The 26,653-nt window shown below is 43.4% G+C and overlaps 1 protein-coding gene across 1 annotated transcript in view; it reads left to right on the top strand.

The window, feature by feature from the left end:
- Positions 1 to 13,525: 13,525 nt before the first annotated feature.
- LOC311338236 (E3 ubiquitin-protein ligase PDZRN3-B-like) overlaps positions 13,526 to 26,653 on the top strand; it is a gene marked incomplete at its 3' end in the record, with an annotated part of 14,233 nt that continues 1,105 nt past the window's right edge. The window contains exons 1-3 of the mRNA XM_084463469.1: positions 13,526 to 14,339; positions 18,498 to 18,584; positions 20,163 to 20,270. Of these exons, the coding sequence (XP_084319595.1) occupies positions 13,626 to 14,339; positions 18,498 to 18,584; positions 20,163 to 20,270 (909 nt within the window). The 5' untranslated portion in view covers positions 13,526 to 13,625. The remainder of the gene's footprint in view (positions 14,340 to 18,497; positions 18,585 to 20,162; positions 20,271 to 26,653) is intronic.

The raw sequence follows: 26,653 nt of genomic DNA, 5'->3' as shown, positions 1-26,653 counted from the left end.
CACTAAGCGGGGGTCTATCTATTTACTTTTTTGCCATAAGCAGGCGTGACCAATCATAAACAATAGACTATCAATACAATATATAACAATTCCTTTTTCGAGTAGCAACTTTGGATGGTTTTTGGCTGGTTTACCAAAGCTTAAAACCACGGATGTCCCAGCTTTTCATTTCAGATAACTGGTGCCTTGGCAGGCTAAATGCTAAGCCATGCCAAAATATTAGGTCTTTGTTTCAAATGTTCTTATACTTTCCAGATCTATTATAGCAATGCAGTACAGTACAGTACAGTACTGCTATGCGTTTATAATGCTTAAATGAGGAGAAATAGTGCTATATTCTTGAGACATTACATTACATGTGTGTAACTGGCACTTTTGTCCAGAGGGACTTACACTTAGTGCATTCTATAATGAGCATTTAACCCCAAAAAATATGAAAATAACAATTAATAATAATTGTAGTAACTTTTAAATAAGCAAACTGCTTGAAGGGCCACAATATAGCATCAAAAGTTTTCATGGGCCAAGATGCAGTCTGAACAGATTTTCCAGCCTGCGGTGGAAGATTGGAGGGCTTCAGCTGTCCTGCTGTCAGCAGGGAGCTCCTTCCACCATTGTGGAGCCAGGACAGCAAACAATCCAGATTTTGTTGAGCAGCTGGCGGTGCTCCCACATAGTGAGGGAGTAGCAAGCCATTTTGGCAGTCACAGAGCGCAGCGGACGGGCTGGGGCGTATGGTTCGACCGTGTTCTGGATGTAGGATAGGATAGCGGGGCCGGAGCTCTTTGCAGCATGGGAGGCCGGTACATATGACGAGTCAGAATCAAGCAGCCACCTGTAGCCAGTGCAGCCAGTGTGGGACAAAGTGGGTCGGTTAGAGGCCGGCTGGGCTGCCACATTCTGGACGACCGGCTGATGAAGGCAGACCAGCCAGAAGGGGTACAGACGTATCCTCCTGATGTTGTACAGCATGAGGCCGCTGGAGCTGGTAGAGAGGTCATGGACGGGGAGCCTTTCCTGGAAGCAACGGCAGTTTTGTCCAGATTGCGCTTCAGGTGGTGTGTGGACATCTGCTGAGAGATGTCGCCCAGACACGCAGAGATCGGTGCTTCTACCCGGGAGTCAGACTGTGAAAAAGACTGAATAACTTGCGGCTCATCTGCATAGCTGTGGTACGAATAAGAAATAAATGGTAGAAGAGTGACAGGTCTGTAACTCTTTACATCCAATGGGTTGAATGGTAGTCCCTTTAAGAGGGTTCACCATCGCTGCTCTCATTTGGAGACAATTTTGCTTTGGCGTACCTGACTATCTTCCCACCTGAGCACAGTAGTCAAAGTGATTAGCACACCCATTTACAGAAAGCACCCGATGACTGATAAGACATTTCAAATGATTATTGTGTACTTATCTCTTCAAATCTATGGTAAGGAATGCGAACATTTAATGTTCACACAGTGCTTACCAGCTTTATAAAATGAAAAAATACTTCAGTACTGTCCTTGCATGTTCTTAATATATTAGCCTCAAAATCAACTATGTATTGCTGACCGTGGTTCAACAAATCGTGTTGATATAGCGAGTAAATTTAGTATCTTCCACTATTTCCATACAGCCAGTCAAATTCCAGAGAGGGACACGGAGAAAAGGCACAGCAAACAAAAACATATGGACCAAGTGAGAGGTATCTTGCCTTTCAGCAATAGATGTCTGTGTATTTCTATGAAGATGTAATTATCATCCAGGCGTTTCACTTGCAAACAGCCTCCTGATATGATAGCGATGGAAAGCAAGTGGAAAAATCTTGCCCACCCCCCCAACAAACAAAAGTCATTACAAGGTTATCAGTGGAGATCAACAACAAAGCGTGCGTGTGGAACTGCAAGGTCTAAAAATAGCTCCATAGCAATGTGAGGATAGAATGGAGTCAGGTGCTGAGCAGACCGCTCCACGAGGGATAAATATGAGCCTCGTCTGTTATTTTGGTAATGGCTCATTAGAAGGGCTTGTTTCCAATTAGCCTATAATGTGACTTACACAGACCACTGCCTTGTTTCCGAATATGTTGAATTATCCTTCCCCTTTCAACCCTTTGCAGCTGGAATACTTTTATTTATTTTTGCACCGGTCTGTTTGGTTCACTTTTCTGGTTCACGAGACACAATGTCGACCCTGCAATTAGTGGATTTTAATCGAAATGCAGGGAATTAGTTTGAGATTTATTTATTTGAACAGTATGTTCATACATTTGATGGTGATGATGATGATGATGTTCAAATATTAGTCCACTGGGCCTGTGGAATGAAGGTAAGAAGGGACTGAGGACAGCAGAACAGGGCAGCTGTGGTGATAGCATGGGAGGAAAGTGAGGGTAGGAATTCACAACAAGTTAAAGCCTCATTGGTCTCACCTTGGCTCTGCCCACTCGGGGTGTAAGCGCTCCGGTGAGTCACGCTTCGACTCACAGTTCGGTTCCGGTTTCACGGTTTTCCTTTCTGTACTATTTATATGCATGCATATCTTTTTTTTTACCTTTATAGACCAAGCAAAGGCTCACTATGGCCTCAAATGTGCCGTTCCTATTTCCGTGCTTTTAGACGAAGGTCTGCCCTAACATGAGAGCGTATATTGTGCTTCCCAAAACACCATCGAGCGTATATTGGGTAGGCCTAATTCATTTATACTATTTGATAGATTTCCTTAAAAGTACTTGAAGGTTTAAGTATTTCCCCCCTAACCTTCAGGGAAACATAATACATCAATATCGATATAGCTTACCATGACGTGCCAAGACATGACAAGGGGCTAATGAGTGAATATGTACGTACGGTTACTTCATAACGTTACAACAACCTTCAACAGGCTCAAGGCTCAAGTTATTTTATGTATGATTGTTTTGACCACGGAAAACAGCGCTGGGCTAAACCACAATTCAATTTGCTGTATTGTTGCTTTTACAGCTGTTTACAGCTGGATGGGTAGTTAACTCATCTAATGTTAAATTAGCATTACGTTTTTCCATGGCAATGGTGGAGAAGACAACAACTATGATGATTCCACACTCCTTCACAATGTCATCAAACGGCCTCTTAGGTTACTTTGAAATAAGATTGTATTTCATTACACAAAATAAACAAATAGGCCTTTAAAGCACAATAATCCTAACCTTGTATTTAAACCCTGCATCTTCAACTGCAGAATATGTCTGTATTAAGTATAAACAGGCCCAAGTCCCAAGTGATTTCCTTGAATAGATCTGAGTTTGTTGAAAAACGTTGGAAAATGGTTGCAGGGAGTTATATTAGTTGGTAGCACTTCACAATACGGGTACATCAAAGGTCCAGGGTGTACAATTCCACGGGCCCCCTCAGGAGCCAGTAGACTGCCTGGGGGTGCCATCAACCCTTATACTGATTGACTGTGATTCACATATTTTGGCTGGTTTGTTATTTATTTATTTAACCTTTATTCATTCATTAATTCTGGGTTAGGCACCCATTTTGAGAAACCATGTTGATATTTCCACTCGATGATCACTATAGGTTTATGTTTGTTTTATTTATTGTTGTTATTATGTTATTATGTTATTATGTTATGATATCATTATTTTGGTAACTGTACACTGATAGTGTGCATGGAACCGCAAGGAAGCTGGTAGACACTAAGGGTGCTTGACTGCAGAGCCTCCAGTGAACAACCAATAGAGCGGAGTTGTGTCATCACCTTTCTTACACTCGCAACATATGTATACTGCAATACTGATACCCGTTGAGTAAAAGTAATGCCAGAAGACATATGCTGTTAAAAACACTGAATACATTTACAGAAATATGAATTCCTGCCAGGACAATTTACCAGTAACAGTATAAATAGTCTATTTGGCTGAGAGTTATGTAGAACCAGTGGACTACAGAGGGGTTTCTAGCATAGTGGGTAAGTGAGATGATTGAGAGGCACCTCTCATCACTCGCTGCTCGTCTTGCCAATGGAAAATCTCCAGAATGCATCCATTGTCCTCGGTAAGTCAGAGAAACCGATTTGGCACATGATTAGTTCCACTACGGCCTGCTAGCATGACGCCTGTTGCCTCTCCGATAGGGCTTTCTTCGGCCAAACTGTCAATTATGTGTGATGGATTGCTTGTTTAAGGGAGCTCCTTCCTGACAAGTCGCTGATAAGCTGAGCTATTACACTTAAGACACCATTAGCTGTGCCCTGTGGCAAGGAACTTCATAATGCCACATTTGTTTCGGGAGGCATTAAAGGAACGTATTGTCACGCTAAAGCTGTGTACCCTCCCGTAATTGATCTGTGTTTGAACCAAACTATAATACAGTGTGGCCATAGACAATTGTGATTGACATATCCTTAAACCTTTTCACTGGACTGTGTGCATTTAGTTACTTTCATTTATTGTTTTGTTTGTAATTCATGTGAAATTTCTCCTTTTCATTTTTGTTTTTGTGCTATGATTGCTATTACTTTAGTTTTGTATAGCTTGTTATTGTTTATTTGTTGTTTGTTGTTTTTGTGTGTTCTGCATCATTTATTTAATATTATTACAATATTTTTTTTGTTTGTTTTTCCGGGATGGGGGGTGGTAGGGAGATAAAAATGCAACATGCACTTTTTTGTGTTGGTATCTCGCACTGAATGAATAACAAAGCCGTTATGTTGTTTGAAAAATGAAATTTAAATTATTTAAAAAACAACAACAACAACAACGTATTGTTGGTTTTTTTAACAATCCTTTTGTTGTTCAGTGCCTACATTTAAAAAGTGGCATATTTATTTAGTCGGTAGGTGCTTTTATTCAAAGAGCGAATTCAGATACATGACGTTAAGCAGGTTCTGGGTTGGGCATCTTGCTCTACGATGCCTAAAGGTGGGGTGGGGTCACTAGTGATCAAACCCAGTACTTTTCAGTGAGGGGTCAAAAGCCCTGACCGCTACGCTACCCTGCCTGCTCCATAGCGCTTTGTATCGTCCGTTCTCACTTATTTGAACCTCCTCTTTTGTTCTACGAGTTGAACTACCAAAGAACATGTTGATGACACACACACACACACCCCCCCCCCCCCCGATGCATGGGTGGCTCAGTAGTACGGGAGGGTAGGCGAGGGTAAACTGCTTCTGTTAGATGAGCTGTCAACACTGCCGTCACGCCTTATTGCTCCGAGGGCTCTGTTCTCATTATCACCCCCCAGCTTTCAGCACCACCGCTCCTATCTGCTCTCTCCTCAAGCCGCACTGTCAACCTGGCCCAGGTGTGTGAGGCAGAGCCCCACCAAAAGGACTCCAGGCTCGTCCAGCAACAGTTGACACAACACGGACGTCCCTTATCTTTCATAACACACACACACACACACACACAGACACACACACACACAAACAGCCTGTAGCTGGATGAGTGTACTACAGGGCACGACCCAATCAATACGTGCCGCCGGGCCGAGCTTGCATTTTGTTTGCTTACGCTCACGTCATTGAGACAGTTTGAAATGATCTACACTTCAGGGAACTTATCAAATGGTTGGCGCTATGGAATCACTAAAGGTCATAGTTAGGTGAAAGCTAGCCTAGTTGCCACACTGCCTCAGAGATGTTTTGCTTTGAAGCAAGAGGTAAGTGTACTGTGAAATGTTCAAACCGTGCACATTTGTGCACTGAACCATGCGTGTCATCCCGTACAGTATGTTTTTTTTTTTTTTTTTTTTTACGGGAACCGTTACACCCCTAGTATAGAGAGAGGGGTGGGGGGCGGGGCGGGCGGGCGGGGGGGGGTGGGGGGGAATCAGTGGTGGTGCTCGACATTTCTCAAGATGGAACGTGATTATTTTTTCTCTTCTTTCCTGTTTTTAGGAGTCTCGGGTGTCCTTGCAAAATCAGAATCATCTGTTTCTAATATTACACACTTGTGCCATGGAAACCTCTGTAACGAATGCATTATGTTAGACCATCTGCCGGACGGCTAAAGGCCTAGCAAGGGGGAGAGCTGCGTCTTCAGAATTTCAGAAGATAATTCTCAGTCGAAAGAAAGAGTGAAAAAAGGGATTTGTACCAACCAACCTTTAGTGTATTCAGTTAACCCAGCGGTATTTGGGTATGTATACGTGCTACTGGACATGGCCTTAAACCCTCATTATCCTCTCTTTTCAGCTCTTGTTCAACCTTTTTTCCCACCTTATTAGCTTGAATAACATAAAACAAAGGTCTATTTGTATCGGCTGATGTTTATTATCACGTATTGGATATTGGCATTAAGAATATCATATTGTTACACGTTCTACAGTATTGATAAAAAAAGCATTTCATGTTGAATAGTAGTTTTGATGTCACATCTTCATATTGTTTGGCACATTCTCAATTTAATTAGAGAGTATTATTCTCCGGGTCGATCGTGTCTTGGATGGATTTATTTTATTCAATGGAAATTTTGTTTACTTAGAGCAATATTTCACCCTTCCCGCAGGTTTGGCTTTAAATCCACTTCTCCACAATAATATATTCCATGATCCACTTTTGATTTGCCACTGTATGATTGTTTTCATACAGGAAGTATTTCAGATATATCATACACATGCCCCAGTAAGCCATGTCCAATTGCTCATACAACTACAGTTTTGCAAGCTCCTAGCACAACCCAGAATCACAGAGTAACACTGTGAACATGGCATAAACAGACTCTGGAAATGCAACTTTGCCAAAACATATATTTGAAACAGAGTATGCAGAACAAGATGTGGACTAAACCATCCGTAGCTGAATAGCCTCAGATAAGACCTTTGCTGTAAATGAAGACAGTTCTGTCCAGAAACAACTGGAAGAGAAATGCAAGAAATGCAATCTTAGTTGCTCAACTAACTGTCACAAGTTAAACTTATCTCCAGGCGTTCTCATCTAAAGATGGAATGCCTGCATGCGGTGCTTCAAATGAGGGTTATTCGCGCACGAGAGAGAGAGGGAGGGACCTCGGAGGGAGGGATCTCTTCTATGATTTGAATATTTCTTTGGGAAATTCTTTGGCAAAAAAAGATTCTCTTGTCTTCTTGACATGTTCATGGTCTGCTTGCTTAGAGGACTTTAAGCGCTGTACGCAGCTCGTAGGAAGTAAGAGAATGGAAACACTATTAATTAGTCGGCCTAGTCAAAAGTAAGTGAATATATCAAGTATGTTGATATATTTCAAGTACCAAGTATTTTTTTTTTACAATTTTCCTTTCAGAAGGCCACCTGCAAAATAAGTATAAGATATAAGATGCAATGAAGGGTTCTCCCCAGTGTTTGTTAAAATGCTCAGCAGCTATTTCAATGTTTAAACAAGAGCCAAATAAATCACATGTTCTAAACTGATAATAACAGATTGGTAACAAGGTGATAGACTCCAGTAACACATTTTTTGGGTTTTCATTTCTGGCGATCTATCATCCATAGTGTGTGTGGTTATTTTTCTTTGCATGCTGTTGATCAGGGCTGGCATTGCTGTACAATTTCATTGAAACATTGCACAATGTACAAACAATCTTTTTTGTTTTATGATGATTTGAAGTACTCCCATATGGTCAAAGCCGTGTGTCTTATTCATAACTTAGATGCGTCGTTTTTGCACTGAAACCGGCGCTGCCATATGCTGCTTTAACATTCAGCGACCCTAAAAACCATGGCGGGCCAAACACGGCCATCCATCACCCCTTTTCTATAAAACACAGAACAAGAACTTCATCAAAACCATGTTGATCGAAAGTGTGCTGCTCTTTCTTCTAGCTGACGAGGCACTCCTTGGAACCTCTGGTGTGTAACCTGCTTTACATGTAAAGCAAGGTTATGTGTAAACCTGCTTTACATGTAAAGCAAGGTTATGTGTAACCCTGCTTTACATGTAAAGCAAGGTTATGTGTAAACCTGCTTTACATGTAAAGCAAGGTTATGTGTAACCCTGCTTTACATGTAAAGCAAGGTTATGTGTAACCCTGCTTTACATGTAAAGCAAGGTTATGTGTAAACCTGCTTTACATGTAAAGCAAGGTTATGTGTAAACCTGCTTTACATGTAAAGCAAGGTTATGTGTAAACCTGCTTTACATGTAAAGCAAGGTTATGTGTAAACCTGCTTTACATTGCAGCCCTGCCATAGTGGGTGTAAAGCCATCATTGGTTTACCCGGAGATGCTCGAGGCTGGTGCATTTGGAAATGCGTTGATCAACTAGTTAGCTTGCTATTTTTAAAATTCTAATAGGGTATATAAATAAGGTATAGTCATGAACAAGGCAGATTACCAAAGCGACAGAGAGCACACTACAACAACAAAAAAAACATCCTCTTTATCTGCATGTCATGCCACGCTGTGTAATTCTGTGAAGAACAGAATTATGTGTGTGTTAATGATAATGAATAAAAAATGGATGCTGCATTTAGTATTTTTCTACATGTTGCGTTATAACACACTTGTTGAGTGTCACCGCTGGATATCAGTGGTTGTGCGGATTCTGGTGATACATGATCCATGGAAAGATTACCGTAGATTGTCAGGATGTTGGTAAAAATGTTCATCTTCTAAACCTTCTGGGTCTCCTGCTATCTAAACCTCCAGGCCTCTTCTCATCTAAACTTCAAGGGGTTATCTCATCTAAACCCCCGGGCCTCTGCTCATTCATCACCCAGGGCTCCCCTATAGTGTAGCTGGCTGATGAAACGCAAGAGTTTATTCAATCAAACATTCATTCTTTCCAAAGCTCTGGGCAAAGACAGAACTGACAAAATTCTGACAAAACAACGGAAGAAGGGTTATCTGCAATGCTGACAGATATATCCCTTTTGGAGCAAAGAAAACTGAGGCTGGGAAGAAAACAAATGAGCTTGAGACCTCATCGAGTGAGGATAACGGGCACTTTCACACCCACTCTATCTTTACTGTATCACAAAATGAATGAAAATGAATGTTGAAATGTCATTGTAGCACAATCCCCACTGCTACAGAGATCAAAGGAGGAGTCATACTTGATACGAGAATGTTTTATTTCCACGATTGGGTACCGAGAGGGGCCTACCACAAACCCGTTAAATGCATGAATCACAATCTCGGTCGGTCGCTACCGGCAGAATCCTGACCTGACCTCAATGTGAGAGAGAGCAAAAAAGAGAGAGCAAAAGAAGCGTCAGTATATTATATATCCTGCTTTTTCATTATGCTCACCTCCGACAGCTGGGCTGGTCCCCCGATTGAACTGCCTCGCCACGCCCCCCTTCACGCCCACAGTCACCACGTTCTGTCCCGTTTCTCTGTGTTACATCTCACACCAAGTGGTGTTACATTAGTAGAGAGTAGCATGGCGCTCCCTGTCCTAAGACCCACGTACGTATTTTGTGTCTATTATGCAGACCATAATACAACTCAGATATGTAACATGTTTGACGGGTATACAAAGGGGTTCCACTTGTGTCTTGGGAAAATGTGTCCTCATTACATCAAATGACATACGTGTGGAAAAACCTTGTTTACATTGTTAATGGTCTAAAATGCATTTCTACAAATCCTCCTTGCGGTCTAGAGACACATCCCTTCCTCTCTCCAGGTGAATGTGTTACCTTAGTTACCATTCGCATGTTGGCTGCAGCCAGGAAGTCTGATACTGCCGATCACCTGACTTCTTTCATGTTTATATCCTTAAGTGTTGTGCATGCTTGCAGACATGTCCACCTCCCCCCCATAGTGTATTGCAAATTAACTTTGCCTCTCCCGCCATGGCTGGCTTTAGCCACGGCCAATCCCAAACTCTCCACAATGGTCACACCCCTAACCTCCTTCCTCCTTCTTTCCTTTGTTGTTAATGCCCACAATGTGAAGGTTTCCCTATCATGTACGCTCATTGTCTTCATGCTCCATATGTGTCTTCCCGTGACCATGATCTACTTAATTAAATACTTGGCTGTCAAGAAGAGTCCTAAAAATAAATACTTCCCTTGGCCCCGCTATATATGCAGTATTTATATACTTTGGAAATCAATCAACTACAAAGTCAGTCTTGGCATCGCTGCCTTGGAAAACAATCTCACACAGCTGTTCATCAGCAAAGCAGTGTGGCGCAAAGACATGCTCACTTAAACACTTCAGACTTCATTTTTCAAAGTAAAAACACCTTTGAAGCAGTAAAAACATCAACAATGTAGGGGCTGAGGGTGTCGTAAATGGCATATAAGCTAAGGTTTGATAATTAACGATCATACATGACACAAGTTTGTTTCAATTTGCTAATGAGTTACTCCTAGCTCCTCTCTAAGACAGCCTTTGACAGCTTGTGCAATCAAAACAACTAATTCTCTCCTAACCGGATCACCACAGGTGCATTTTTCTCTCCTGAGCTGACTTATTAGTGACACATTGTGTCTTCCACAGCACTGCAGGCGACGTCTGCTGTTCACACCTGTGCAGTGAAACAAACATGTATCATACAGCAAACACACGCTCACGTTGTGCCTCTGGTCATGGCGGAGCTGCTGCTTACTGTCAAGACAGATTGACCGGAGGTTAAAGTTAAAGCAAAGTTTGGCTCATTCCATCTGCTGGCCATATCCCAGGGGATACTCAAAGAGTGGCCTTGGCTTCTTCTTAGCCCCAGCAGCGACCCCCCCCCCCATCCCATGCCAATGGTGCTCCTCTATAAGCAGGGTTTTTTTTACACTGAGAAACACCTTGGAAGTATTCAAACATAACCCTTTTGTACAGTTACTTATACAGCAGTGTCAATGCACAGAAGACACTAAACAAGTTCCTCGCCCCCCCAGTGAGTGTCTGATCTCAGCAAGAACACCGTTGGGGCTGTCAAATCTTGACATTGGCCAATATCGGGGACGCCCCAGGAGGGTTTGCTGGCACATTTGAAGGCACTAATGCCACAGTGACTGCGGGAGGGGAGGTAGGGGGGAGGGATATACTGTATTTATTTTTGTACGTACAGCATGTTTCAATGGGACATGAAAGGGTGTCAAGAAAAAGCTATAATTCATCTTTGCAGATCCCCACATGGCCCCGGTGTCTTTGAAAAAAACGAAAGAAGCGTGGTGATGATTACCAAATGGCCCGGCTCCAACGCATCACAGAGGGCCCCACCATAGCGGGCCCACATCACACACACAGTCACACTGGAACTTTGATCCCGTCTCTTGCTTGACACCAAAGGAAGAGAGGGTTTCGTATTAAGACACTGGAGCATATACATATTTTCATGAAATTAAAAACGAGACGCTTCTCTAAGCTGTCCAATAAATAAGCCTACCTTTGGCACCTTGTCTAATGGCACAGTTTATTCCTATTACGACTCCTGCTGTGAGTCATCTAGCCTGGGAAATCAGAGTGGGAGAGAGAGAGAGAGAGCTGTGGCTTGTGTTTCTTTGTAGTTGTTTTTGCCTGGTGAGATGTGGAGACGTGAGTCATGGCATTATGATACAATTGAAAAAACATGTGCTGTTATAACCCCAAAAAATTATTAGTCTGATAGGCAGATGGAACATACAAGCTGTTCAGAAATAAACACTCAGCAATCTATGCTCTGTCTGCAAATCATGGATGCATGTCTGTACAATAAGAAAAGATGTCACCTCTCAGTGCACTGTGCTGCACACAGTACTTGTACTGACTTACAAATGTACTTATAGTAAGTCGCTTTGGATCTTCTTAATGCTGTAAATGTAAATGTGACACAGTTCTGTGACACTTGCTCTCTTTCTTGAGAAAATAAAACAGGGAAAATGTATAAGAAGAATTGAATGACAGACTTAAGCATGACATCTGTCATGCTTAAGTACAGGGTTAATATACAGAGTAAATATACAGGGTTACCATAACAAACAAAAAGTTTGCATCAAAAACGACATGAAAGCATGAGTGGTCTGCAGTGCGAATGCTCTAAATTTCACAATAGTGTGATAGTTATAGGTACTATGTGTAAGAATAAGAAATCCCTTCTCATTACTGGCCCCTTTGGCCGGTACGTGAACTGCAGCCTGTTGGAGCTTGTGCATTCAGAGCACTGGAGTTCGAGCTCCGTGGGTTGAGACAATAACAATAATAAACGAATGTTAGTTTTAGTCATAAATAAACGTTGTACAACTTGTATGAAAGAAGAATTTAGCCATTAGACCTCACTTCTGTTACTCCAATGACGGTAGTATAAATGTTCCCGGTAGTATAAAAAGAGAATACGCATAACAACCAACTGCCTGTGGATGAACAGATAGATGATGAAATAATAATTATACTTTTACATCATTGCCAGGTATTACACATTAGTATAGTAAAGTACTTTCAGCATTGGATTCAAAAACCACCATTTGATCATATACCAAGATCAAAATATATTATAAAAAACACATTATAATTGTGATCCGATTTCAGCCAAATCGTACAGGATCACTTAAGAACCCGGTTTCAAAACTATTTGTCCTGGATAACAAACAAACGCTCTTCTTCTTTTCCTTTCTTCTTTGACCTTACTGTTTTGCAAGGTCCTGTTGTTATAATTTACAGTGGCCCTCTGCGGTTGTTTGCCATCCCTGTTTGACCTGCATGGTTTGTTTTGGCGTATATTTACTTACTGGCTCCTTTCCATCGGTCAGAAGGTTAGCACTTATTATTATGTGGCCGTTGTCTTAACTCTCCTCTGATGCCACCTCATCATCCAACGTGACGTGACGTTACGTTACCGGGAGCATTCCAGAGCGCATTAAAGGGCATCATGTTCGCAGATTCCAAACATTCGCCGTTTGTAAGACTTCACTGAAACTGCTGCTTAGAACAACTGACTGTTTGATTTAGGAATTAAATACAAAACAAATATGGATTTATAATGACGTTTTGAGAATTATATTAAACCGGTTTCCTTAACAGTTTTCTTAACAACACTTCACATTTTATCTGAAATTTTGATCTTTGATAGTGACAGTGGAGCCTCTAAATATCTCTCCACCTCAGTGTGCGAATATTTCCACTGTTTCACACCTGCGTGTCCCTGTATATCTCGACATCATTGCAAATGAGAGAAACCTCAATGATCTTCGAGGCTTGAATACAAGTTAGAATGACTGAGCGAACGAATGACATTGGATGATATAAAATGTGACTATTCAAAGGGCATCACTATTTGAGGAATAGATTTGACTTTAAGCCTGGCCTAGTCAATTCTTTGTGGGCTATTCCACATAACGTATTCACCTTCAGGATTGATCTATTGGTTTGGCTCGAGATAGATTTAGTTATTTTTTGTAGCCTAATATAGGCCTACGCCTGGTAAAAAAAAATAATAATAAAATAACAACCGCGACCACAACAACAACTCATATCCTATGAGAATGGGCTGCGGCAGAAGTTCGAGCACACGGTTTAACGTCACCCAGAGCGCGCAGCTGATCTAGTACTTACGGTAGAGAATTCTTCCACTGCCCCCAACCCCCCAGCTCTCCTCTAGGAAGTCTGCTGCTGGTCAATTAGTTTGGCTTTAGACACTACAGTGAGCACAGATCTTGCAGTCACTAGTACGTACGCGCTTCACCAATGAAAAGTTAAAATACTCCAGGTCCTACCGCTGTTTGTGGGAAACACCTACCGTTGGATTGTTTTGGGAAGAAAGAAAATGGGATTTGAGTTGGACCGGTTTAAAGGGGCGGTGGACCCGGATTTCAAATGCAACCTGTGCAACAAAGTTCTGGAAGACCCGCTCACCACTCCGTGCGGTCACGTCTTCTGCTCCGGCTGCGTGCTGCCCTGGGTCGTCCAGCAGAGCAGCTGCCCCGTGAAATGTCAGAGGATCTCTACTAAAGAGCTCAACCACGTATTGCCACTGAAGAACTTGATTCTGAAGCTGGACATAAAGTGTGACAACTATGCGAGGGGCTGCGAAAAAGTTGTGAAGCTGCAACATCTGGCGGAGCACACCGAGATGTGCGATTACTCGCCGGCCAAATGCAGGAATAAAGGATGCAACGAGTTCCTCACCCTGAGGGACATGGATGCCCATATGCGTGAGGCGTGTGATCACAGACCGGTGGGGATATGCGAGAATGGATGTGGATTAATGCTCTCTCATAAAGAGCAGACACTTAACAACCATTGTTGTTTGCGAGCCCTGAAGGCGTTCAACGGTGCGCTCCACGGGAAAGTCATCAGCCTGGATAAAGAGTTGAAAAAGCAATCCTTAAAGTCCAACACGAGAGAGAAGTCGCTGCTCGCTCAACTCTCCGCGGTTCACACAGAGCTGCAGATGACAGCGTTGAAATATCAGAAGAAATTTACCGAGTACAGCACGAGGATTGAGGCGCTCACCAGGAGCCTCGCGTTCCCATTCAAGGTAAGCGACCAAAGTTGCAACAAGCGTCTCTTGGCAGGGGGGGGGGGTTTCTCCCCAGTCCACCCACATTTCTGCTGCCATTTGTTTACCTTGAGCGGACTAAAATGTTGTAATTAGTTTTTAATGTTGTAAGCTTCAGTTTATAACGGTTCCACGTGTTCTTTTGGTTGATGACTTATTTTATGCATTAGTCCTTCATCACATGTGGGGGAAAAAAATATATATTATTTTTTTTTTCAAAAGGATCCTGCAGTTAAGTTTACAAGCGCTCAAAGAATTCTGCTCGGGAACTTTTGGAGGGGCCAAAAGTTAGTTTCCTCCTCGCTGTCCTCCCAGCCAGAGTCCCGGACGTCAGCTGCGCTCCTGGGGCCAGCTGGCAGTCGGGGGGGGAGGGGGGGGGGGAGGAGGGGCACATATTTACTGCATTTCTGTACACACCGGGGTACAGTTCCCAATTGAATAGCTTTGTTAATTAGTGAGATCCATCATTTTGGCCTTGAGATGATATCACCTTCCCAGTATGGCTACGTTTCGTATAAACTGATATATTCACTTATCCCTGTAGGGTAACATTTGAATTATGTTTTGCTAATTTAAATGCATGACTCCACTACTAATCGATTCTACATAAAAATGCAGAAACTTTTAGATCAGGTGATTGATTTGACCATGGGAGCTAGTGTGACGCGCCGTCCTACCTACACACGTGTTATGATGCAGTTTGCCTATCAAGATATGCACACACACACACACACACACACACACACACACACACACACACACACACACACACACACACACGCATCTCTGATAACCCTTTTTTAAGATTTGGAGCTGTGTCATTATTAACGTACCTTTTTTTTATGATAACAATAATACAGATACAAGCCTTGCCTATAGTAGCCCATATGTTGCATTATATCTGCAATGCAGTGAATGTAGAATAAGACATAAAACATGACTTGCACTGTTAGAGAGACTCGGGCGACAAAGTAATCCGCAGACTAAAGCAAGTAAAGGGATGGTTGGTGAACCATGAACAAGGAAAAGGAAGGAAGATGGTGTGTTTTCTTTGTATGCAGTCAAGCAGTGGACCACTCTGGGGGAAAACCGGTGTGCACATGTTACACAGAATACACAGAATGACACAAGTGGAATTAACTGCTGGAGCCAGGCGACATCCAGACTGCCTCTTCCCTCTTTAAAGTCTCCGCTTCACTTCAGGCTTTTACAGATGATCCCCGCCTAGTGATTTAACAATTGTCCTTCGTGGCTTAGTTCCTATTCCACGTAATGTCAGCTCTGCACACACACACACACACACACACACACACACACACACACACACACACACACACACACACACACACACACACACACACACACACACACACACACACACACAGCAAGCAGTTGAATGAAGCAAACCGAGGCCTTGACACATTCGTGTCCAATTACAGTTTAAGTCTTTTTGTTTTATTTTTCAACATGAGCTCGGTGGTGGTCGTCTTTGTTTTTAATGGTTGAGCTCCTGTAGTGGCCAGAGTGAGTCCGACGGAGACCGGGCAGCACAAGAATGGTGGTAGGGGAAGCAACTCACAAAGGAGTGGCGTCTTGGTGAATATTCCCTGCTCCGTTAAAACAAACAGAACATGGTTTTCATTTCAGATCAGAGCAGGGGGTAAGAGCAGGAACATCAGGGGAAAAGAAAAAGTGACTCATGTTTCTTGGGTTTAGGTAAACTCTGCTAAACAAAGAGATTAATTCTACCCAGGTCTCTTTTTTATTTCGAACCAACTCCCAGCTGAGATGGAAGGTTCAGGATGCTGGCTTTATTTTGAATCACGAGACACGAGAAAAGGATCATCTTCATGCTGACTATCGGGGGATAATCATGGGATAATCATGGCTGCTTTTCAATCCATTTTCTTTCTTTCTCTCAACACATTGAGAGAATTTAACTGCTCAGCCACAAAACCATAATTTATCTCTTGCATGTGGGCTTGCAGTATGATGGGATGGGATTGATGTGTTCATGTGGCTCCTATCATAACAGTAGTAAATAAATTGATGAACTACTTGCCAATTTTCAATGTCAGCTATCATCACAAAAGGCCAATTTAAATAAACAAATTAAATGGCAGGCATAGTCTTATCGTTCACCAGGCCTTAATGTGGAAGCAACACGTTATGACCCACATCATGAACCTTTCCAAGGAGATAATCAATATCTGTCACCATTAAAACTGAAACATCGTTAATCAAGCATTGAGATTATATATATATAATTAGTACAGAGTTCAGTTCTTCTATCTCTTGACATCCTATTATCTATACATGTATTTTATTTTTAACCTCAGTTTATATAAAACATTGAATCGACTGGTCTCCATGTAGGTTTCTGAGAAGCAAAAAACAGCCCAAAATGTTTCCAGTCATTCATCTTCGGGAAGCTATAATTAGTCACAGTGTTTTAAAAGCCAAACACAGGGAAGCAATATAATAGCTGCCAGAGTCGGAAAGTGTGACTGTGGGTGAAGCGAGGTTCTCTCGTCACAGTGTTTCCATCGTCCGGCCAGCTGCCCTGCTCATCTCTCCGTCTATGTCTCTCCGTCTCTCCGTCTCTCTGTCCCTCTCTGTTGCCGTAGCCTACAGGTTGGTGTACCGGTTGCCTCTCTTTGTTTTGCTTGGTTTTCGTCCGTCTCTCTCTCTCTCTCTCTCTCTCTCTCTCTCTCTCTCTCTCTCTCTCTCTCTCTCTCTCTCTCTCTCTCTCTCTCTCTCTCTCTCTCTCTCTCTCTCTCTCTCTCTCTCTCTCTCTGTGGAGTCTTTGCAGCAATTAAACATTTCCCTCTGTAACCACAACATGACCACATAACAAACCTTGTGTCTTTACCGACACCGTTCCCCCCCCCCCCCCCACCGTGATGTTCAGGGGGGGAGGGATCATTTTGTGGAGTGTTCACAGATGTACCAAAAATGCTCATTACTTAATCGAATAGGCAGAGAGCGCATTGGGGACCCTTATAAACCACACTCATTTGTTTTGCCTGTTAGAGCAAGCATTACAACGCCCCGTTTTTTTGTTTTCATCTCTTCAAACGCTCCAAAGAAACACCCTTTTAGACTGAGTCATCCGCTTGTTGAATGCCCCGTAACTAGTACTTTGCGTCACATAATAATAGCAGTCATCCTAGTCACTTTCAGGCCCTTGTCACTTTTCGTACATAGAACCTATGATCAATGGAAATGTCACCGCGCCGCAATTTCATGCTCTGCTCGCCGTCACGTGGGACCATGCGCTGCTGGTGTTACGGTGTCTTGACAGAGAACAGCTCTGGCTCGTACCCGGGCCCGTATGGCACGCTGAAGTGCACTGTATAAGCCAATAATATCTGGTTTATATTTAGCTTCCGCCGTACGTACGTACCCGGCATACCGAAATGGCAGCTTAAATTATGTTCCCCCGAAATTACCTGCCTCCAAAGTCCCCTCGGTAAAAGCTGAGTGCGCTGGTTTGACTCCGGTGACATCTCCCCAGTGGAGCAGTGACCGACGGGCGTGTTAATGTGTAATGGCCAATGGGTTGTGAGAGGGGAAGGGTTAGGCTGAGTCTTATTATCTTATAAGGTCTGACTTTGGGTCTTATTATCCCTTTCCTTGAATGAGTCACTTACTTGTTCCCTCCCGCTGCCGCGGGCTTAGCCGGTCAGAGTGACGGTCCGGGGCGCGATGGCTGGAATCAGCCAGACAGAAATCAAGTTGGCCCTGCGTCACCCCAATCTTTCAACACAACTTGAGTTGTGGTACACCTCAACTCTGCTGGTTTGTTTGTGAAGAAGACTCACTCCTGTAACATTTGACATACTCTTTAATAAGATAACAAACAATTCAATCAATCCCAGACAGGAATATTTTTTGTTATGTCCAACATTTTTTTGAATTGTCCCACATAATCCCATTTTATGAAAAAACATAAATCTTAAGATGTTTTGTTTTTTTTGTATTGTAGTTTGTACCTGGAAATCAATTTCCTCCTGCTTATATTTTCGATCCCAGTTCCATCTGCCATTTAAACAAAACAAACCCTTTGTCCACAGTGTCTTGTGCGTGTCTCCAATGAGGGCCCTTGTTCCCATTTCTCTCTGTCTCCGTCCACAGGAAGGTGAAACGGATAGCTTGACGGTAGTGCTTCACCGGGAGGGCGGCTCTTTGGGTTTCAACATCGTAGGCGGAAGACCCAGTGGGGTGAGTTTTGAAGCCCGGTGAATCTCTCCTTGAAGCCACGTCTCGCGGATGAGCGGCCAAGTGTCGTATGGCAGGCCTGGAATGAATAGCGCATACCTCACGTACCGCAAACTTTCTCCCTTTACTAATGTGGCTCGCAGAGCGGCTACATGTACGGTCTACGTGGAGAGATAGCCAGCATCTATCAGGGTTTATTGTGTTGGTATGCTGGCTTGCTGGACTTGGCACCGCACATGAAACGACTATAATTACTTTTATGAGATTGAGATCTGGAATTATGGCTTGGACCGCAGTTGTTTTGTGTCTAATTGTCGGGGTTTGTGTTGTGATTGAAGGGAAAAAGGTCTTTCATCTCAGATCCAGTGTCTTGTAACAGCATTTGTATACATTTCACACAACAAAATAAATGCTCATTATTGCGGCAACAAACAAGAGGATGGTTGCTGTTAGGTGTTCCCAGCACCCAACAGAAACCAAATTCTCACAAAAGTTGACAAATTCTACAGCAGACACATGATACACGCACATATCATGAATGTTTGTTGCTAATACTTGAAGTAACTTTGCTAGCTGCATTGTTCAACATCGCATTAGAAAACAATTTTTACCTTTGCAGTTGGTTAAATAAAGGGATGTTTTAACCCAGTTATAAAGGAAAGGTAGAACTTTTTTCGAATAATTCAAGTAAAAGAATAAGAACAATAATACATTCAAGAATCAACTTCCAATATATTGTTCTCTTAGGCATGTAGAAACCCACAAATCAGGATGTAAACACTGGTCGAGGAAGAAAAGGGAGGCAGAGTTTGCATAATTAGTAGCAGTTTTCCCAACGTTGTTCTCCATTAAAAGTAAGTGGTGTCACACGGTCTCGGCAGGGAATGTAGCGCTGGTTTTGAGCGTTTTTTTTTTTCCTACGGCTACGGGCTGTTCTGGCTGGTAGCAGGTTTTGGTTAAGCTAACCTTAGCTTCTGCCGCTGTAGGGTCACGGCCGTGGACCGGCTAAAGAATCCTCTCCGGTGTGTCTGGTCAACATTTAGCCCCGCCGGAGGGCCAGGGTCACCACCCCTCCTTGGCCACGAGGGCATGCCGACATGTCAATCCTCCACCCCCCACACACACACACACACACACACACACACACACACACACACACACACACACACACACACACACACACACACACACACACACACACCTCTTGTCACAGTGTCTGAGGCAGAAACCGGTGCTGCTAATGGAGGATTAACACTGGAAAGAGATGGGGATAGTGTACTGCTGTTCCACTCTCAACCAAAAGGTTTTAGGTCTTAGGTTCCAGTAGTGCTGGAATAGTCGATTGTGGCTAAAATAAGACTAAATGCCTCATTAATGAATCCAAATAAATATCTCTCAAATACATTTATACGACAATAAGCGTGACTTGCGGCCATAAATTGATTTCACGTGTAAGGGTTTCAATGTGTTTGTGGGTTTGTTGAGCAATTGCCTCAGATGTATGGGCTATTGTTTGTGTGAAAAAAAAGAACCAGCCCAACAGGACTACTGCACCTCTTTAACCAAATCCTCCCTCCCCAGGATGAAAGTGACGGCATCTCAAACGAAGGCATCTTTGTGTCCAAGGTCATCGAGCAGGGTCCATCAGACAAGGACGGAGGCCTACAAATCCACGACAGAATATTAGAGGTACGTTAAATTTGTCGGCCGCCGCAAGGTTTCAAGAAGGAAAGTTTTCTTTTTGGAAGGTTACGCAAATCCTCTTCCTGTTTGGGACCGTTTCTCTAGTAGTAGTTAGACTATGGTTAGCATTAGCGAAACCCGAGGCAAGCGAGGCTGCCTGTGTCTTTTGTTTTTCTCGCGGAGCCTCTCAGTTTGTTCTCCAGCTCAGTGGATCAGGAACATCTGCCACATACAGCGAACATGTTGCAACTGAAACATCTTCGGTTCAAAGTTGATACTATGTGAGACAAAATGATGCCTGTGAATATGCAGTATTAAGCCACCTCTTAGTATACACTTTTGCAGTAGTACTATGAAAAACAGGAGTCTCTTTAAACTGAATTATACTTTATATTCAGAAAATCTAAACGTTTGGGCCATCTTATGTTATTTTGATTGTTACATTTGGATACTAAATGCATTCTTTACAAAGTCCAGTCGTTTGAAGCCGGGTAACTGGGAGGGGGAAAGAAAGGGAGACATCAGAATCAGACAGTTAGGATTTCACTAATCCCTTGGCTGGATGGTTGGTGCACTTTGGTTACCTGAGAAGACCAGTTGTGTGGGATTGTTGCTGATAGAGCCATTTGCTCTTTTTCAACTCAGAGAACAGAGAATGTGCCTAGGGTTGATGGTTTTTCTTACCCTGACATTGTTGACGTCAAGCTGTTATTGAGCCATTGTTGGAGCAATGTCACTGAATCCGGCCAAAGAGGAGTTAACACGAGCATAAGGAGGACATCAGGTGCTGGAGGACGTGCCACAGGGCCCTATAAAGTGACCTTTTCTTCTGGAGATAAGGGGATTACGACACAAGAAACTAAAACAAAACCGAAAAAGCCCCCCAATAAATCACCCCCACATTGAGATTCTAAAGCAAAGAGGCGTCATGGCCCTTGGATATTATTCGTTCAATTTCTTCCACTGAATAGGGAACTTGATATTGAAACAGAGTTCACATTTCGCAGTGTCTCTTTCTGTTGGCATAGTGAAGTTAAAGTTTTAATGTCATGGTTTTCAAACCACAATAAGAAATGCGTGGTTAAGAGTAAAAGTCGTGCCATTGTGTGGAACTTCGGCTTATACCACCTTGGGTGATCGTGTCCATTAACTTGGCTAATTACTGCAGAGAAATATGAAGAAAGAAGCTGAAATCCAGCAGCCGCAAGGCGAATCCAAACGTGAAGTGCTTTTCTAAGGCCCTTTGGGTTGATAACTCAACAACTTGTCATTTTGCCCTACTTAGACGTCCATGTGGGAAACCAGACCCCAAATCCTAGGTCCACTAAAATCTGGTTTATTCTCAAACATCTTCAGAGTCTCACATCAGACTCTCGTGCCTTTTCTTGTAGGTGGTAGTCTAAATAAACATGCTTCTGTGAGATGTATATTTTCCAAAGGTTATTAAAAATAAACAATCTTTGAGGACCTTAAGATGGTTTTATTTTTTACCACTACTTTATTTCTCGCTTTTTTTTTTTTCTCTGTGCATACATCCACTGAATTTAGAATATTTTGCATTCACACCCCGCCGAAGTAATCTACATATATCTTAATCCCCTGCAGTTATGCAAGGGGGGGGGGTTATAGACACATTCCCACAATGCTCCAACACATTTACATTTATTTCATTTAGCAGACACTTTTCTCCAATCTGAGGCACACAATCATGGCCCACAACGAAAGAGTCCTGCACCAGAACCAAACTGAAACCCCAAATGTAAAAGCGTACCACTGTGTCACAAGGGCTGTGCAGCTGTTCTGCACTTACGCTATTCAATGTTCACGCCGGACAGGAAATATCTAGTTCACACTTGGGGGGGGGTGGGGCAAGGGCATCTGCAAACAGCATCATTGTGGAACATGGCACAGACTTTTTTTTTTTTTGTCCTTCTTCCGTTCAAGGCAAAAGGGTGAAATCTCCGCTAAGCTGATATGGAGGTAACATGTACACGATGATCCGCGGCTTGTCCCTCAATAACAGGCTCTCTCTGGGTAGGGTGGAGGGCGGAGGGTGGGGGTCGGCGGCGATGGCAGATGGCCGTGCACTAACTGTGCTACCGGCTGCTGTGATTCAGTGCATGAATGCCTCCTTGTTCAGCCATAGACATTTCTCTCATAAAAACCAGAACTCTTGTTTGCTTTTCGCCTGCCCCTCCACAGGCGGCACAGCTCCGTGCTCCGGGTCCTGGTGTTTGCTACCAGGATCGGAGCGAAATTACTCTTTTTTTCTTTTTTTTATAAATTCACTATTTGCGTGAGGCATTGCCGAGAATCAAGGCTGGCAACATCGATTTCTTCTCCAAAAGCAGAATATGAATATAAATGTGCATTTTAAGAAAGACCTGAGGAAAGTAAGTGCGTGTGTGGCCTTAAAATGAGGCGGTGGTGTCAGCTCATCTCGTCAAACTATTGACGACAGTGAAAACGTTGGCAACCTTCAACATCAACCGCACACCACGACTGTGTGTGTGTGTACATTCCAACGTGCGCGTAGCAATGAGTGATATTTATCTCTTTTTCGTTTAAACCTTTTTTTTTACTTTGTGCAATGTCAAATTGTTGGCCGTTTCCCTTCGCTCACTTGTCTAAGCGTTTGCGTGATCCTTAAATGTCTGAACTCCCGGGGTAAAAGGCTGCGTTGTTTGCATGGGCCTTGACGTGAGCTGGGAAGGCAGAATAGGAAGACAAGGGAAGGAGGAGGAAGAGACGCTTCTGACAGCCCTTGTAAATGTTGACTTATAAAACCACTGCAAACATTCTGAGGTCACAGGTTGGGGCGGGGGGGGCTGGGGGGGGAGCTGCAGCAACAACAACAACAACTACTTAAATCGACTGAAGAGATGCCCGTTCTACTGTTGAGAGTAAGGGCAGGGGGAGGTCGTTCTACCAGAAAGTGTGTCCCAGTTTGGATTTGAAGTGCAGCGTTGTTTGTCAGAATACCCACAGTGCCGTGTTGGAGGGGGCGACGCTAGTGCTGTGCCTTAAGTTACCCAGTATGCTAACATAAACATTGTTTGGGTAAGCCTTGTTCAGCTCCACCACTGTTTACCTTAGGGCGATTCTGAGGGGATTGTGTTCCTTGGTTAAAGTTTGAAATGAAAAGTGGTTGGGTGCGAGAGATGTAGTTAAAAATAAATGTTCTTGTTTCAACAAGATGACATTTGGGTTTTCCATCCGTCACGGGTCGCAAATCAAGCACTTATTCCGTAATTCTCTCTGCGGCGCGTGTGGATTTTTCACCTCTTGTTGTGATTTAATTTCCCTCTGCCCCTCACACTTTGGCTCCATCAAATGTTTGCACCTAAAATCGGATCTTAAAATGCACTGAAATTCTGCACAATTCGCAGGGCGTGGATGGTGGAATGGAGTGAAGGACTACCACAGATCACAAGTGTCTCTTAAATGCCAAACGAGTTGCTCAGAATTCACCTAATGGGATTAGGGGGTACTAAATGTATTGCACCGGACACCTCACTTGCCCAGAATGCTATTAACATGTTTCTGACAAACCATGCCAGGTTTGTCTTCAAGTAGAAATGAGTGCGGAATGTATTGACTCACAGTGGTTATTATACAAGTACTGTATCCCCTTGCATTGTGTCATGCATATTCAAAGCATACCTATTACTAACTTTAACAGGTCAGTATCAAACAAAGAAATAAATGTGATGAAAAAATTTAATTAATTGAATCCAAAACTGAAGCACTGAGGACGGCGTGACGTTTGTGTCGCTCGGCATTGGTACCCGTGTATCAGTTTAGGACACACTCAAATTCCTTGGCTCGCTTTTAGCGTTTAAGAGTTGCGAGGTTACCCGCTGTGCGCCACTAAACACGCCATACCTCCGGGCAGTTATTTTAGTATCTGCAGCCCACCCCCCACCCCTAGGTCAGAGAAGCAGCTTAAAACCGAGCTTAGGTGTCAGACAGAAGCGAGAAATGAGTTGCGCTGAGGGATAGGGCCGCGGCAGACGTGTCGATGAGCCCCTGGTCCCTTCTTGATGTCAAAGGGTTGGCATTCCAGCCCTCCCACGCGAAGCAGGCCGAGCCGTGGAACGAAGCGGGACAGTTGGAGCGACTAGCTGTTTTTTTTTTATGGTCCTTCGGATGATAACGATGGAAAATTACGTTTGGAGAATGTATTAATACTAGTGCCGTCGCACATTTCTATCTATTCTAAATGTCCCTCGGTTTCTTTTTGTCCCATTATTATTATTTTTTCTTATTTTAATGCTCTTATCAACGTGGAAAAGTGGGTCGGCTTGCTTTGTGCAAATGTTTTTTTTATTGAAAACAACATTGGCACATACTGTAGTGTTCAATTTCACACTAACATTCTCACTTGGCGATGTCATTCACACTTGGAGCAAATGATCTCTCACACAATGTAACACTGTCCATCAATGAAAAAAACAAAAAACATGGTTAAAATGGGTTTGCCTGAACGCCGTTAATTAGGCGTTTAACTGACAGCACTAAAAATTAAGTTTGAAGAATGTATTAATACACAATCTGTAAAGTCAATGTTGTTCATTTGACGGTCCACATTAGATCTGATGAGGTATTTGACATGTTTGCATTTGAATGTGTTTTGGAGTTAATGGGCGGAGCAGCGTTTTGTGTACAAAGATTATTCCGTGTCCTCTCTGAGAAACCCCTTGAGTTGCAGTATTCAGGCCCCGGTGGCATAAACAGTGTCAACACTCAACGTCTTGCCACAGTCCTCGGCGGGACATGTGCACCGTGTTCTGCACTTGTGTTTATTTGTGACCCATGAAGAGCCATGAGGGACCTGCTATGGCACTTATTTCCCAAGAGGGATCCCATGTTGTTTGGCACTCGAAAAAAGGCAAGAACCAGGGCCTTTGTCTGGAGACTTTATTGGATTTCTGGCCCCTTGTGCAGTCGGGCTCGTTGCTTCCCCACACAGGAAGGCTGAGCTCTGCAGCAGCCTTCCTCTGCAGAGCTGCAGGGGCTGCTTGTGGCCAGGACAAAACAAATCCACGCTGGGCTAGATAGGGCAGAGCTTACCCGAGACATTCCCCTGCTCCGGCACTGTCCAGCTGGGGCAGGAGACGGACATTAAATCTAATTTAAGTTTAATGGGTGCATAATCAGCAACGCTGTTGCAACCCCCCCGTTGTAGAGAGTTGTTTATAACAAAAGAAGACAAGCAAATCTTTGTCTTCTTCCTCTTCTGGGAAGTGGAAATTTTTTTTTTTTTAAAGTAGGATTTGAGTTTATATTAAAGCAACGGGGTTGTTACAAATCCTGGATGGGAGGTGAGCCTTTTGTATCTGCACTGTACACACACACACACACACACACACACACACACACACACACACACACACACACACACACACACACACACACACACACACACACACACCCCATAACACACACGACATTGTCCTTTCCACCCAGTTAGCAGTCAACATTCTCAAAGGTGAGCCGACAACGTTGTTGTGTCCGTGGAGCCGGGCAGTCTGGGCTTACTGTAAATATGTTTGCTCTGCTCCAGTGTTCCTCACTATAGGGTGGCTCCACCATCTCTGGGCTCATTAGAGTGCCCCCCCCTGGTTAATTTACGGCCCCTAAAAGGTTTTAAGGGGACCTAAATAGACAGGTGCAATTAAAGGCTCATTTTCCCTGCCAATCAAGCAGCAGCCTTGTGTAAATGGATCAGTAACAATTGGCTCAGGTTGCTCTGCCAGCTGGTTTCCCCCATCAGACCCTAACCTCCCCACCCACACGCAGAGACTGCCCACCGACCTCTAATTAACTACCCTCAATTAAGCCATAATAGGCTGATTAACAGGGCCCTCGTGGTGCTGTAATGGCCTGTCGTTTCCTCTTAGTGGCCCTGTGTAATGTGTCCTGAACAGGCCCCATTAATCACTGCCCTCTTCTGGGTCTCCTTTCTTTTTACTCTCTCTTTTTCTCTCTCTCTCTCTCTCTCTCTCTCTCTCTCTCTCTCTCTCTCTCTCTCGCTCTTCCTGTCTTCCTATCTCTCTGTTGTTTCTCTTGTGTCCTCCTCTCTCTCCTCACCAAGTATCATGTCTATCTGAGAGTGTTGTGGCGGGTCATTGTTTTTGTAATCAATGTCCATTGCGTCACATCAATCGTTAAACAAAGGAAGCCAGTGGTCACCGCCTACGCAATTGATTAAGAGCTTGGTGTTGCATGACTACATCTTTGACTCTCAGGTGATAATATATGGGCTAATTAGAATGTATTAAATGTATTAAAACACTGGTGGGATTGACTGTAACTGCTGGAATATAGACCGCATCATAAGCAACAACAACTTAGAATTGAAGAAAAAAAAATAGCTGTACAAATGC

The sequence above is a fragment of the Micromesistius poutassou genome, assembly GCF_964030765.1.
Source record: "Micromesistius poutassou genome assembly, chromosome: 2".
In the NCBI taxonomy this organism is placed as follows: Eukaryota; Metazoa; Chordata; class Actinopteri; order Gadiformes; family Gadidae; genus Micromesistius; species Micromesistius poutassou.
The sequence above is the reverse complement of the archived record's forward strand: the minus strand, read 5'-3'. Positions and strand labels throughout refer to the sequence as shown.